Below are 14,406 nucleotides of genomic sequence, written 5' to 3'. Positions count from 1 at the left end.
ATTTCAACACTTTGACAATGGTGGTTTATTTTGTATTGATAATATATAATTGTTGTTGGCTTACTGGGATAACTATTATTACAGAATATTGCGATGTATCCGCAAAAATCAGGTATGTTTTGTTTCTTCAGTTTGAAGACTAATTCCTGACTTGACACGTTAGGTATTACGTAACCAGCAGCTCGCCAGAGGGCGTATTCACTGGGATGGTACAAAATGGCTGTGCCCGTTATATACAATAGCCGTCACATTTAACCGTTTTATTAATTAACTATACGATTATACTTGTTGATATTAAGCAATAATGTGCAATATATATCGTTGAATATGCATACCAGGTCAAATGCCTTGATTGTCCCTTCCTTTAAGAAATAATTTTACCAAATCAACTTCTATTTATCTGACCTTGTTTGTAGCAGGGCTATATGTAACTCCAGGTAAGCAGAAAATTTCTCCCACTCACCCAAACCCTTTTCTGTCCTGGACAGAGGAGCTGATGGAAGTCGACATCTTCGCCCATGACAGGCGTATGTTACAACAGCTTGTTTCGAATATGCACGTTAAAACCTATCACCTGACCTGACCATACAATTTCACCAAATTACTGTATTAACCTTCAAAGCGAAAAATTTTTTAAAAATAAATAACAAACAAATCAATCAGTGTACTGTATATCATTTTGCCAACTGATAAAATTGGGACCAAAAAAATAAAAAATTGCACCTGGAAAATTTGTTGAGTGCCAGAGCTAGCCCTCTTTAGACTGTATGTGAGTGAAATCAATAAATGTAACAGATATTTGGTGGGATAAACATACATTAGTTTTAGCTTGGATAACAGTTTGTTTTGTAGCTTTAACAAAGCCATGGTGGGATAAACACGTTAGTTTCAGCTAGGATAACAAGAGTTTATTTTGTACCTTTAAAAAAGCTACGGTGGGATAAACACATGTTAATTTCAGTTAGGATAACAATAGTTTTGTACCCTATCTGAAGAGAAAATATTCAAATAAAATATCTATTGGCAAAAGTGCAAAAATTCAACAACAAAATTTAAAAAAATGCATTTATAAGGAAAATAATTCAAATCTTTTGTTTAGTTTGCTCAGAAAGTATTCATGATGAATTAAAAAAACATATTTCAACTGTGAAATCTGTCTTTACTGGCCATCAAGAGGAACAACAAATTGTGACCTTTTTGATGAGGTGGCTTTTAACACACACATCTATATACAAAAATAACATCTTACAGGTGCCCTCCAAACACAAACAGAGATGGCATTAATACATGGAAGTGGTAGATAGCAAAGCATTTGAAAACTGCTTCATGATTAGTTAACATTAGCTGGATGTACATGTATGAAGTAAACCAATAAAATCAAATCTTCCTTATGCTTCGTTATCAATCTGGGCCGATATATCTGAAGCTATCTTAGCGCTACAATATCGTAAAACTATCATAGGCTATGGCATATGTCATAGTGAAATCACAGCTTACGATGATTTTACAATATTGTAGTGCTAAGATGCTTTGAAAATCTGTATCCCGATTCTGTCACATGAAATAATGATATTTATGGCTATAGTCTACTCTTAATTAATTTTCATTTATTATTTCTCTTCTTAATGACCTCCCTACAATGACCTATATAACAGATTTTAACTGTAGTAAATCAAATTCAGAAAACGTTGAGTTTTTTAAAGGAGTGCTAACACGATAATGTGAGAGCATAGGACGTAATACGAAAAGAAAAATCCATATATAACCACATGACTTATGCATTGGCCCTTATAAGCAGGTTTGATTGTAGTAAAAGTACTGAAGAAATATCGTAATAACCAAACACTGAAAAACACAGCCTCTTTGCACTGTAACATGTCTTGAAACACAAATTCACATGTTACTCTAAAATGCGTATTGCTTCATACTCAAGCTTGTGGGACTTTTTGCTCCTTGACAATTTTGTTTGCCAGCATCAGAACAAGCACTGTAATACATTGTATGTACACTGGAAGTCTGTCCTTCCTCCTGAGAATAAGTTCCGCCCAGTGGGAGTAGACCCCCACGCTGAGAGATGTCAATCACAACTTGTCTCCGCCCATTTCATACATCTCTAGCATCTTGCCCAGTGTCTTTTTAACCCTGAGAGCTGTCAGTCGCGCTGCAGGATTCTGACTCCAGCACTCAATCATAACCTTGGTCATGATCTTCATGTACTGAAATAGGAAAATTAAAGTGCCATTATCATAGCTGCTTTCTGTACATTAAGCAGATTTAATTTTTAAACTTAAAAACAACATTTGATTTTTCTTTTTTTTAACAAAGCTGCAGGTTTATTAATAAATTTAACAAATATTTAATTGATATAAATTCTGATGATGATACTGTAACATTCATAGTGGATGATATTCCATAAAGGTTCATGTGCTGTGGCTTAGATATGAGTTCAAATGAGTAATGCCAAACAGGTAATGTTGGTCCATATTACAATGTACAGTGAAACCTGTTTAAACCGGATCACGCTGGGGGACCTAGTATTTAAGAATCCAGTGTTTAGAGGGTCTCATTTGGAACCATGCAACTTGGCTGGTTTAGACAGGATTCTGGTTTGTTCAGGGTCTGGTTTAAACAGGTTTTACTGTACCTGGCAGACGAAATTGAATGATTTTTATGTTTTATTGATGAACGATGGAAAGACCTGTTAAGGATATAACTGCACTGATGTCATTTCATTGTTTTTAATGCAAACAGTGAATGTTTCACTTATATGTATGCATATAATATACACATACAAACTCACTTCAGTCGTTACATATAGATTAAGACTACAAGTTTTCCATGGTTTCTATGATGAAAGGCATATCATAATTTAACCATAAAACAATCAAATGGGAATCACAAATTTAACTGGATATATGTTGGGAGTGTAACACTATATCACTATTTAACATGTTTAGTGATTAATTGTGGTGCTCTTTATGGAGATGTTAAGCCACAATTTTGGTCATTTCTCCAAAAAGATTTGCATTATCCTATGTAGAGTAAACCAGTTAAAGACAACAAAACAAACTAACAGTATTTTGGTGCATCTCTTACCTTGTCTGTCTGCCATCTATTTGGAATTTCAGGTCTTATTCTTTCAACAGCAACAATTTTTCGAACATCTTCAAAGCTTGGGTCACTGGGTATGTGGTTGTAGTATGGAAGCTGGTATTCTTCGATCATACCTACGATACAAGCAGTATGCAACATGTTAGTACACGGTTCAAAATTATTATCAAACTTCCGTAAGTTCCTACATCTTGATTATCAACATTACTAACAATATAATACAATGCTATGAACAAATTACTGATCTATTGTTATTTAAAAAAACATAACTTATTAACCAGTTTTTATTTTTTGTAATTTTCCAGGGCGCTGTTCCATGAAGTGATCTTGGCACTAAGATCACCTTAACTACGTAACTATTTTATGCACTTACGGTAATCTTAGCACTAGGGTTGCTTCATGAAATAGGGCATAGGACCCATTTCTTACCTCCCAGAATGCACCTGCGAGCAACCTCCCAGAGAACGAGACCGAAGGCGTACATGTCTGCTTGCTTGTACGCGTCAAAATGATTCCGGTTTAGCGTCTCTTCGAGAACCTCAGGCGCCATGTAGCGCTTGGTGCCGCACCGTGTGTTGGGAGCAATGTCCACTTCGTTGGATTCACTGTAAAAGAAACGTTTTCCATTAGTCTGGTGCAGTCTACTCTTGACATAAAATAAAACGCTTCTGAAAGAAGACACGTTACTTTGGTGTATTCAGGGAGTGTAGGTAATATATACATTAAAAAAATTTAAAACAAGCATTCTGAGAGTACTGCTAAAGCAATACATGTCCCCTACCCGGCCCAACAAATATTCATATATCTTATGTTCAAGGACAATAACTGTGTCAAACATAGATACATTACATTTTTGACAAGAGTTATGTCGCTTGAATAAATTCCTGCAAAAGTAAAACTTTATTTGGCCATAACTGTTAAAAATAGGTAAAACCCCATAGAAGTCAAACATGATCTGTAACTGTACATGACAATATATAAATTTCAGTTCAATATAATGTGAGGAACTGGGGGGGGGGGGGGGGAAAGGTCAGGAAAAACTATGTGGGACAGACAGAAAGATGGAAACAAAAGCTATAGTATCCTCCAGGGAATTAATAAGAATAAAAACAGGAGCATTTTAATTTTTATGTTCTTTTTCTTCTTCTTTTTTTTTGTTATTTTTATAAATATTATGAAGAGATAAAGAGCACATTTAAATATTGCAATATACTTATAACCTACTATTAATAATACAATTCCATATAAAAAGTTACAAATATATAATTATTTTATTAACAACCACTGAAATACAGTTACATGTATTCAATAAATGTGTTATTTTTTTTTTTTTGAATGGCCAATAACAGGCAAACACTCTGTACATACTAATAACTTAAAACCCAAACAGTTATGTCCCCTTACATATCTTGCAATCCCAACTGGAATGCTTGCTAAAATAACTGATCAAGAGCAATAACAAATAAATTCACATAAGTGCTGATCAATAATTTTGGATATATACTATCTATTATAGATTTTGTAATAATTCATAACCTTACTTCTGTGAATATCACATAATTACTAAACGTTTTACTACAATCTGCAGAATTTTAAATAACAACGTACCTTTTTGTTTATTACCAGATTCAAACTTTGCATTGATATCACATTTATGGACTTGTGGTTATGCAGTTTAAAAAAACCCTATTACTTGGTGAAAATCCATATAATATGTGAAACCCATTCATTAAAAAAATTAAGATCTATTACCAACACAAATTTAAAAATGATTTTGACCTTACATGAGTGGCAAATTTATTAGACCGTGCCTTTGAAAGATTTATTGAACACACAAGTATGAAAGCCAGTAAAAAGAATCAAGTGAAACACAATTAGAAAATGTTTAACCAACCATGTCTAAATGATACTGACCTTCTTGGGGTCAAATTCATGGGCATGAGGAGTATGTAGTTGGAAGGCTTGTCTGGTAAAGTAAACATACCAAATACGAATGCCATTTATTTAAGGATTCAAGAGCAGCTAGAGAAGCTAATACCAAATACCTCTACCTTGAGGTGTGTGCGTGTGTGTGTGTGTGTGTGCATATGCGCGCGTGTGTGTGTGTGTGTGTGCGTGCATGTGTGCATGTGTTGTCAATTGATGAATGCCCATTAAAGGATTCAACAGTTAAAAGCAATTACTGAATTACAGAATTTAAACCAACCTGTAATTAAGTTTAAATTATTTAGTGTTCATCATAAAATACATCCAACATTAACAAAATCCTGTCTTTAAAACTTAAGAGGCCAAGAAACAAGTGAAAATTCCACGAATTTTAATAGCATTTTCTATGACCTTTATGAGGATATTAAAGGACTTTCCTGCAATCATCAACATAATCTGAAAATATTAGAATGTTATGACCTAAATTGTTGAACCCATCAACTGTTATTTTAAATCATAAAACAAGAATTCTGGGTGATTAAATGTCTTGCCTACCATGAAAATCCATACATGCAACTATCAACCAAGTTTCACGCAACACAAAATGCCCTGATATTTGCAAATTCCACGATTTTTCAGGATCTCCACAACTGATATAAACTGTGTTATTGCAGTCAGATGGATACAGAATGGGGAAAACTTAATTCTATTGATATGCCATACGCGTTGCATTTGTGCCAAAAATGATTATTACTATTATAATCATTACATTTTGAGTTTCTAAAGTTAAAAAAGCACGAGTCGTAATCTTACCACGAGTCGTAATCTTACCTAATGTATCGGACCGCCAAGCCCAAATCGGCTATGCAGCAAGTTCCATTTTTCTTCACTAAAATATTTTTTGTTTTGATATCTCTGTGAGCAATGGCTGGCTTTCCTAGAAGATAAACAAAGCATGTGTGTACATATTGATATTTGTGAACAAACTATTTTTTGGTTGAAATTGCTAACAAATTTTTTAAAATGCAAGTTTAATAGCACCCCTGAATGAGGTTTTCAGGTACTACGAACATTTGAACAATTAGAAACACACTGAATTTACAAACAAGAAAATGTATTTAATATATAATTCTACCTGTTTGAATACCCTGTTAGTTGTAACAGTTGTGTCTTAGCAATGGCATCAAACTCTTTTTAATAGTACCCCGGTTTTACATGGAATATTCCATCAATAAACTTACAAAACAAAAAAAAAAAAAAAAAAATGTATATGCAGGGCTTGAAAAATAAAGAGACAAAGTTATGTACAGTTACCTCACCAGCTATTTAGCTCATGGTTCTGTTATATATTTTAATTCTATAATTCTCTAAAATACATCTCAAAGATCCCAATTTTCGACACTATTCCAAATCCTCCCTTCATCCTGTGTTGTTTTATTTCCAGCTGGCAATATTTTTTTTCTTTGTCAGACATATTTCTTTTGGCTTGCTATTGTTAAAAAACCAAACGGCATGTTATAAATTTTACTTCCTATTTCGAGCTCTGGTATAAAAATACTACCATATTAACACACATTAACTAGCTAACAGAAAATACCATTCAGCGTGACGAGTGTGCATGAAAACGTACCTCTTGTGCCAAATATCTCGGTGTGGAGATGGGACAGACCACAGGACGCAGAGTGGACAAGCATGAGCATCTCGTGGGTGTCGACAGCGTGGAACTTCAGGTAGTCATACAGCGAGCCGTTCTCGTGGTAGTCCGTGATCAGGAACAGCTGGGTCCACGATCCGGTCCCCTTGATGTCTGCTGCTATGAAACCTGGAGACAAAAAGAGTACCGTATATTACTGAGTATAAGTACTACATCCACAATCAGGTCCCCTTGATGTCTACCATGATGAAACCTGGAGACAAAAAGAGTACCGTATATTACTGAGTATAAGTACTACATCCACGATCCGGTCCCCTTGATGTCTGCTGCAATGAACCCTGGAGACAAAAAGAGTACCGTATATTACTGAGTATAAGTATCAAGTCCACGATGCGGTCCCCTTGATGTCTGCCACGATGAAACATTGAAATAAGAGTAAGTACCATATATTACAGAGTACAAGTTCTATAACTAAAACCATCATCCAGTCTCCTTGATGTCTGCCACGATGAAACATTGAAATAAGAGTAAAGTTCTACTAAAACCATCATATCTCCAGATGAAACATTGAAATAAGAGTAAGTACCATATATTACAGAGTACAAGTTCTATAACTAAAACCATCATCCAGTCTCCTTGATGAAACATTGAAATAAGAGTAAGTACCATATATTACAGAGTACAAGTTCTATAACTAAAACCATCATCCAGTCTCCTTGATGAAACATTGAAATAAGAGTAAGTACCATATATTACAGAGTACAAGTTCTATAACTAAAACCATCATCCAGTCATCATCCAGTCTCCTTGAATGAAACCATTGAACAAGTTCTAGAGTAAAACCATCACCATATTGAAATATAAGTACCATATATTACAGAGTACAAGTTCTATAACTAAAACCATCATCCAGTCTCCTTGATGTCTGCCATGATGAAACATTGAAATAAGAGTAAGTACCATATATTACAGAGTACAAGTTCTATAACTAAAACCATCATCCAGTCTCCTTGATGAAACATTGAAATAAGAGTAAGTACCATATATTACAGAGTACAAGTTCTATAACTAAAACCATCATCCAGTCTCCTTGATGTGTGCCATGAAGAAACCTAGAGACAATAGTACTGTATATTACTAAGTATAAGTACTGTAATTAAATCCATCATCCTGCCTCCCTTGAATAATGTCTGCTGTGATGAAACCTGAAGACAAAAAGTGTACTGTATATTCCTGAGTATAAGCAATTTTTAAAGAATTAAAATAATTATTTGTTAAAATAATAGCATTTTTTTTTAACTATGGCTATTTGGTGTCCAACCTATAAACGTTTAGTCAAAAAAAGAGGGGGGGGGAGGGAGAGAGAACATTACAAGAAAAAGAGATATGACGAGAGAAAGATGGAATGGGGAGAGAGAGAACAATGCATTCACACAGCAGCAAGTAACTTTTATATGCCCTTTCCAATAGACAGGAAATACATGTATATGTATCACAGCCTTTGATGTACAGACCAGTTGTGGAACACTGTTTATGACAGGCGAGAACCTTAAGTTCACTCAGGTCAGTTAGTCCAAGAACCCACTATACACCTTAGTTTTGAACAGATTAGCCTAATAACAGTAATATTATTACTGAATATTACTATAAACCCAAGGGAAAAAAAAAAAATCTGTTGATATAAATTACACGTTTGTACCCAACCTCAAGTCGCGATTTTTATACTATAACTCCTGGATTATTTTATTTACAGAAAAGCATTGCCGATACTAAGTTGTTTGTAAAATTTATGTATCACGACAATGTGCTAAATAAAACATGTATTCACACATGGACTTATATACAGAGGAGCTGTATTGCTCAATGTTAATAAACAAATGATATTCATACACACACACACACATGCACACACACACACACACACGCACACGCACACACATGCACACGCACACACACACAAGAGGGGGAAAAAACCCATGTTGCAATATTAATCAATGTATAATTACTGTTACTTAAGTGTGATGTTCCAAATGAAATGCATACAAGATAACATTCGTACAGCTTCATACACGTATGTTACTTGTGATAAGTTAGTAATTATCAGATGGTGACGTATACATGCACATGTACATATGTACATAAAGATTTTAAAATATATTTTTGGCGATAAGGAAAACAGGATTTTCAAACTGGAGATGGATGGAGTGGGGGAACCTTTGTGTAAACTTTTCTTACAACAGTAATATTATTTTTGTGTAGAAATTACAAAGTAATACAGTGTTTAAAAGAAGAAGAAGAAAAAACCATGTGCGGGTGCATACATATACACACCCAACCTCAACTCCAAGCATGGGCATCTACATGTATGTAAAAGAAAGAAATGTTTTATTTAATGACGCACTCAACACATTTTATTTACGGTTATATGGCGTCAGACATGTGGTTAAGGACCACACAGATTTTGAGAGGAAACCCGCTGTCGCCACTATATGGGCTACTCTTCCGATTAGCAGCAAGGGATCTTTTATTTGCACTTCCCACAGGCAGGATAGCACAAACCATGGCCTTTGTTGAACCAGTTATGGATCATTGGTCGATGCAAGTGGTTTACACCTACCCATTGAGCCTTGCGGAGCACTCACTCAGGGTTGGGAGTTGGTATCTGGATTAAAAATCCCATGCCTCGACTGGGATCCGAACCCAGTACCTACCAGCCTGTAGACCGATGGCCTACCACGACGCCACCGAGGCCGGTCTACATGTATGTGTATCTTATGTAAGAATTTTCAAGATCATTATGACCTGTGTACATCAAAGGCGTAGCGCCCATTACGCACAGTACACATGTGCGTAATGCAAAAATATCCGGGAATATAATAAATTCTGGCTACGCCCCTGTACATGTCAACATTTACATGTATTTTGAATTACTTTTACATGGTCATGCATTAAGAAATAAGAAACTTAAAATGCACTGAAAAATAATTTCCCTAATGTACTTCACTGAACCTGCCTATATGATGAGGTAAATATCAATTCTTTGCATATTTTCCCCCAACTACATGTACATGTACATGTCCAGGTATTTTAACAAAAATATCCTTTTGAAACCATGAAATGCTTTGTCGTTATTTTATTTCCTTTTTGACCTGTGACCGAAACACCTCACTGGAGCCAAACACTATCAATAGTGTAAACTGTAACTTCTATTTTTAGCCCATCTACATGCAATTAATGTTTTAAATGAAAGTGATAAGCAAAGTATGCAGACATATCAGTGAACCCGACAAGAATGTGAAAAATTTAAATGAAAGCAATGTTTGTTTAAAGACACACCCCGGCATAGGAAGGTGCCAAAAAGTGTGTGTGCGTGTGTGTGACACACACACACATATATAAATACATGTATAAATATATAAAAAACATTGCTGCCCCCCTCTCCCTTGCCCCACCCACCCTTGCTTCCTATGCCAGTGACACATTATGTAGTGAGGGGATGTTAGTACTTACATGTTCAAGAAAGTGTTATTACGATTAAAAAGGAAGCAGCAGTTGACTATGATGTTCAGTTCAGTCTAAAAAAAGAAAACAGCAACTCTTGCTGCTATATAGGCTGCGATGTCTGATATGAGGTCAGGTTAGAGGGTTTTTTACATGCACATTCAGAGTAAGCTGTTGTAGCGCACGCCTGTCATGGGTGCAAGTGCCGACCTTGATCAGCTGCTCCATCCAGGACAGGAAAAGGGTTGGGGTGGGTGGGAGAGAGGACCACCCGCACTGGCAGGTGCAAGGGAGCACCAGCAACCCGACCAGTGTTGGTAGCAGGCAGGGGGTATTTTTGTTGATATGGAATTTTGAATGTCTGGGAAGGATTAAGTCAAACAGAAAGGTTGCGCAATTTCTATGAAGGAAATACATGCATGGCACATTTTTGAACGGTTCACCGAAATATAAAAAGGGAGCTAGGTATAGTTGAACTTAGTATGCCAAAAGTAGCTTGTTATTGGATGTCTGATAAGCAGCAAGGGTTCTTTTATACACGTACATGTATATAATATACATGTTGGGGTAGGATCTACTTGTAGAGAGTTCATCTGAGGTGTCTGTATTGTAGGATCGAACCACCTCGGAGGACACATTCTATGATTGGGTTTTCCTGTACCCACCAGTGTCCCATGATAGGTATATCAAAGGCTATGGTATGTGTTATCCTCTCTGTGGGAAAATGGATACAAATGATCCCGAGCTGCTAATGGAAAAATGTAGCATGTTTTCTCTAAGACTTTGGGGCAAGATTTAGCTTAGTGCTTGCCTGATGTGCTTGTGTCGCAGGATCGAACCACCTCAGTGAATCCATTCAGATGATTGCCCCCCCCCCCCCCCCACCGTTTCAATCAGTGCACACAACTGGTCAAAGGCTGTAGTATGTGCATTCCTGTCTATGAGAAAATGCATATAAAAGATCCCTTGCTACTAATGATGACTGTAAGTAAAAAATTACCAAATGTTTGACATCCAATAGCTGATGATTAATAAATCAATGTGCTCTTGAGGTGTTGTTAAATAAAACAAACTTTAAGTTTGTGTCAAAAATTACTAAATGTTTGACATCCAATAGCCAAAAAGTAATTTTAAAAAAAATCAATGTTTTCTAGTGGTGTTGTTAAACAAAACAAACAAACTTTATACATGTTGGTGAGATGTAGTTCAGTGGTAGAGTGCTCACCTGAGGTGTGTTCGTTCCTACAGGACTGTTCACCTTTGGTGGACACATCATCTCCCCCATCACTCCCATTACGATCAAACTACATGTATGTTCGGGTATTTTGTTGAAATTAGTTGGGGAGTTTTAAAACTCAAATCAGAAAATTGAAAAGAGCTGAGAAAAGAGCTGAGAAATGATGATAACATACAAACACAGTTCCCTCTAGTTTTAAGTGATTAAACCTTGAAGGCTTACTACCCACTGCAGCACTGAGCTAGGCCCGTAGACTTTGGAACAGGAATGGTAATCCTTTATTGATTTCTGTAAGGCAAGTTATGCAGATTACACAACTGACATGTTGTGCAATCGACAGCGTGCAATGAACATGACAGCTGGCCAGTAATTCGCAGCTTTGATATTTCAAAATGCCATTATTTTCTAATTCTCACTTGTTTTCTCGAACATTCTTCCACATTTTTGTCAGTTTGACCCAATTCTGCCTGCCTGGATTGCATGCATGCTTATCACCTTCAGTTACAATGCTAATTGGATGGGTTAAACAAGTAGGACAAAGCTTAATAGTTAGAGTGCTTGCTTCAAATAGTCACATCAGTCTTCAAAAGGAAAGCAAGGGGCATCTCAACCATAAGTGTATGAGACTACCCCCCTCCCCTTGGCATTTGTCAAAAGCTATATACCATATATTGCTGTGTATTAGCCGACTCCTTGGATAAGCCGACCTCTTAGTTTGAACCTAAATATCTAGCACAAAATCATCAGCCTTGTGTATAAGCCGAAGTCATCTTTTGTCCAGTTGTATATGTTGCATCGATTTCAATAATACTGTCAACAAATAGACTTGTGCTTTTCTTGTTCATTATATTTGTTTTCCCTTTAATTATTACAAAAACGGTAATCACGATCGCAATCAATACGGCAATGCTAACATCTACCATGCCGTGAAAAATAATTTAGAACTGATAAAGCATAACAGAAAAATAAATAATTCAAGATGTAACAACATATCACTGCACACAAGTAATTAATTTATTCACTGGACAGCAAAAAGTAAAATCAATGAGGCATGTTTAATCTCCCACCACACACACACGGAAACAAGAGATCAAGCGGTCCGTGACTGCAGCTGTTCAATGTATGTGGTATGGTCATGTGACAATTGTGGGAGTAATTATCGTCCTGAAATTCATGTTATATTTTTTCAGTCGGTAATGTTAATAATGAGCTTAATTTATTTATGGCATTACTTTACAGTTTAATGCACCCTCCCAACGAAACAATAATATTAGAAATATAATACTTCTTTGAAGACAAAAACACCGTTTTGTATCTTAAATCTGCTATATGAAAGACTGGTCCCAGCACAGGTCAAACAAAGATGGCGGACAGTTGGAAAGAATATGTTTTTACCATTGAAATGACACTAAAACAAGTAATTTTTATTATTATTCATTAAACTTATAATGCATTCAAGAACAAAAAACTGTATAATATTGCATGATGGGGTGTTTTATTTATACTGTGCACAAATTATTGTCACATAATCTGTGAAAGGCTAAGGGTCTGATCAAAATTTATAAGTCGCGGTCGAGCATATTTGCGATCGGAATTTTATACTCCAATTTGTTGCCCCCGTGTATAAGCCGACTCTCTTCTTTTGGAAAGTATTTCTAGACTTCAAAAATCGGCTAATACGCGGTAATATACGGTAATGTTTTCATTTTTGTTTATAAAGTAAATACTGCCACTTTAACTTATAATTTTCTATCTCATATAATTTATTATCAAACCAAACAAACAAAAATCCAATAAAGATTCTTCCTCTTAATCATACACTTCTGACTCAAAATCTAAAATTACTTGGAATTGAAGCCTGCAAAGTACATACAGATATATACACCAGGTTTATATATATACATATATTATATATTATATATATATATATTATATATATATATATATATATATATATATATATATATATATATATATATAATATATAAAAACACCCAATAACCCTACTGAATATTGAATTATTAAAAAAGACCGACCTCGGTGGCGTCGTGGTAGGCCATCGGTCTACAGGCTGGCAGGTACTGGGTTCGGATCCCAGTCGAGGCATGGGGTTTATAATCCAGATACTCGTAAAAGAGTAGCCTATGTGGCGACAGCGGGTTTCCTCTCAAAATCTGTGTGGTCCTTAACCATGTCTGACGCCATATAACCGTAACTAAAATGTGTTGAGTGCGTCGTTAAATAAAACATTTCTTTCTTTATTAAAAATGTTATAGGGACTGTAACTTTGATATTTCACACCCATTCCAATATGGATATTTGTCACTTTCAGTGAAAAGTTTAGGCTAATAGGTAAAATATTATTAAAGTAGCAACAGATTCAAAATTGTGAGTGAACAAATCATTTGTCAAATGTGACGCCAGACAGGAGGGCAATACATTTTCCTTACAATTTTCAATCTGGTGCTACAGGTACATGCATGATGCATTTTAACAATATTTGACCTACATGTATGGGCCTAAACTTTTCACCGAATGTGGCAAATATCCTAATAGTAATGGTGTAAAATATCAAAGTTACAGTAAGCCTACAGATACTGTACGTACAATTTTAATACATGCAATGATAGAAATAAGCAGAATTGTCCGCCAATATTTTCACTTGTCCAAATAAATGGTTTGTTTTATTCAAGTACAAGTATTATGTTTTTATTTGGTTAAAACGAAACATAATTGAACATTTCCATTTGTCCACAGGACAACCACCAAGATACACTTCACTTGCATGCACAGATTTTTACTTGTCAGAACAAACGGTGCTTATTTCGAATGCTGACTTGTACAACTCCAAATTCAGTAAGTTATTGGTTTTTGGCGGCGACATGATATATCAAAAAAGCAATTTCAGTGGTTATCTCCACTTCATCCAGTTTTGGACTTAACAAGTGTTGTAAAAAACCCACAAAAACTGAAATAA

General features: G+C 35.5%; 1 protein-coding gene across 1 annotated transcript in view; it reads right to left on the bottom strand.

Moving 5' to 3' along the window:
* Positions 1-1,138: 1,138 nt before the first annotated feature.
* The window catches only part of LOC121380208 (bone morphogenetic protein receptor type-1B-like), a 43,527-nt gene continuing 30,259 nt past the window's right edge, over positions 1,139-14,406 (bottom strand). Inside the window, exons 7-11 of the mRNA XM_041509022.1 lie at positions 6,668-6,859; positions 5,869-5,974; positions 3,541-3,716; positions 3,097-3,227; positions 1,139-2,216 (exon numbers count right to left, since the gene is read on the bottom strand). Coding sequence (XP_041364956.1) covers positions 2,082-2,216; positions 3,097-3,227; positions 3,541-3,716; positions 5,869-5,974; positions 6,668-6,859 — 740 coding nt within the window. The 3' untranslated portion in view covers positions 1,139-2,081. The remainder of the gene's footprint in view (positions 2,217-3,096; positions 3,228-3,540; positions 3,717-5,868; positions 5,975-6,667; positions 6,860-14,406) is intronic.

This window comes from Gigantopelta aegis, chromosome 8 (assembly GCF_016097555.1).
Source record: "Gigantopelta aegis isolate Gae_Host chromosome 8, Gae_host_genome, whole genome shotgun sequence".
NCBI classification, from domain to species: domain Eukaryota; kingdom Metazoa; phylum Mollusca; class Gastropoda; order Neomphalida; family Peltospiridae; genus Gigantopelta; species Gigantopelta aegis.
Note: the sequence above shows the minus strand (reverse complement) of the source record. Positions and strands in the feature narration are given on the sequence as shown.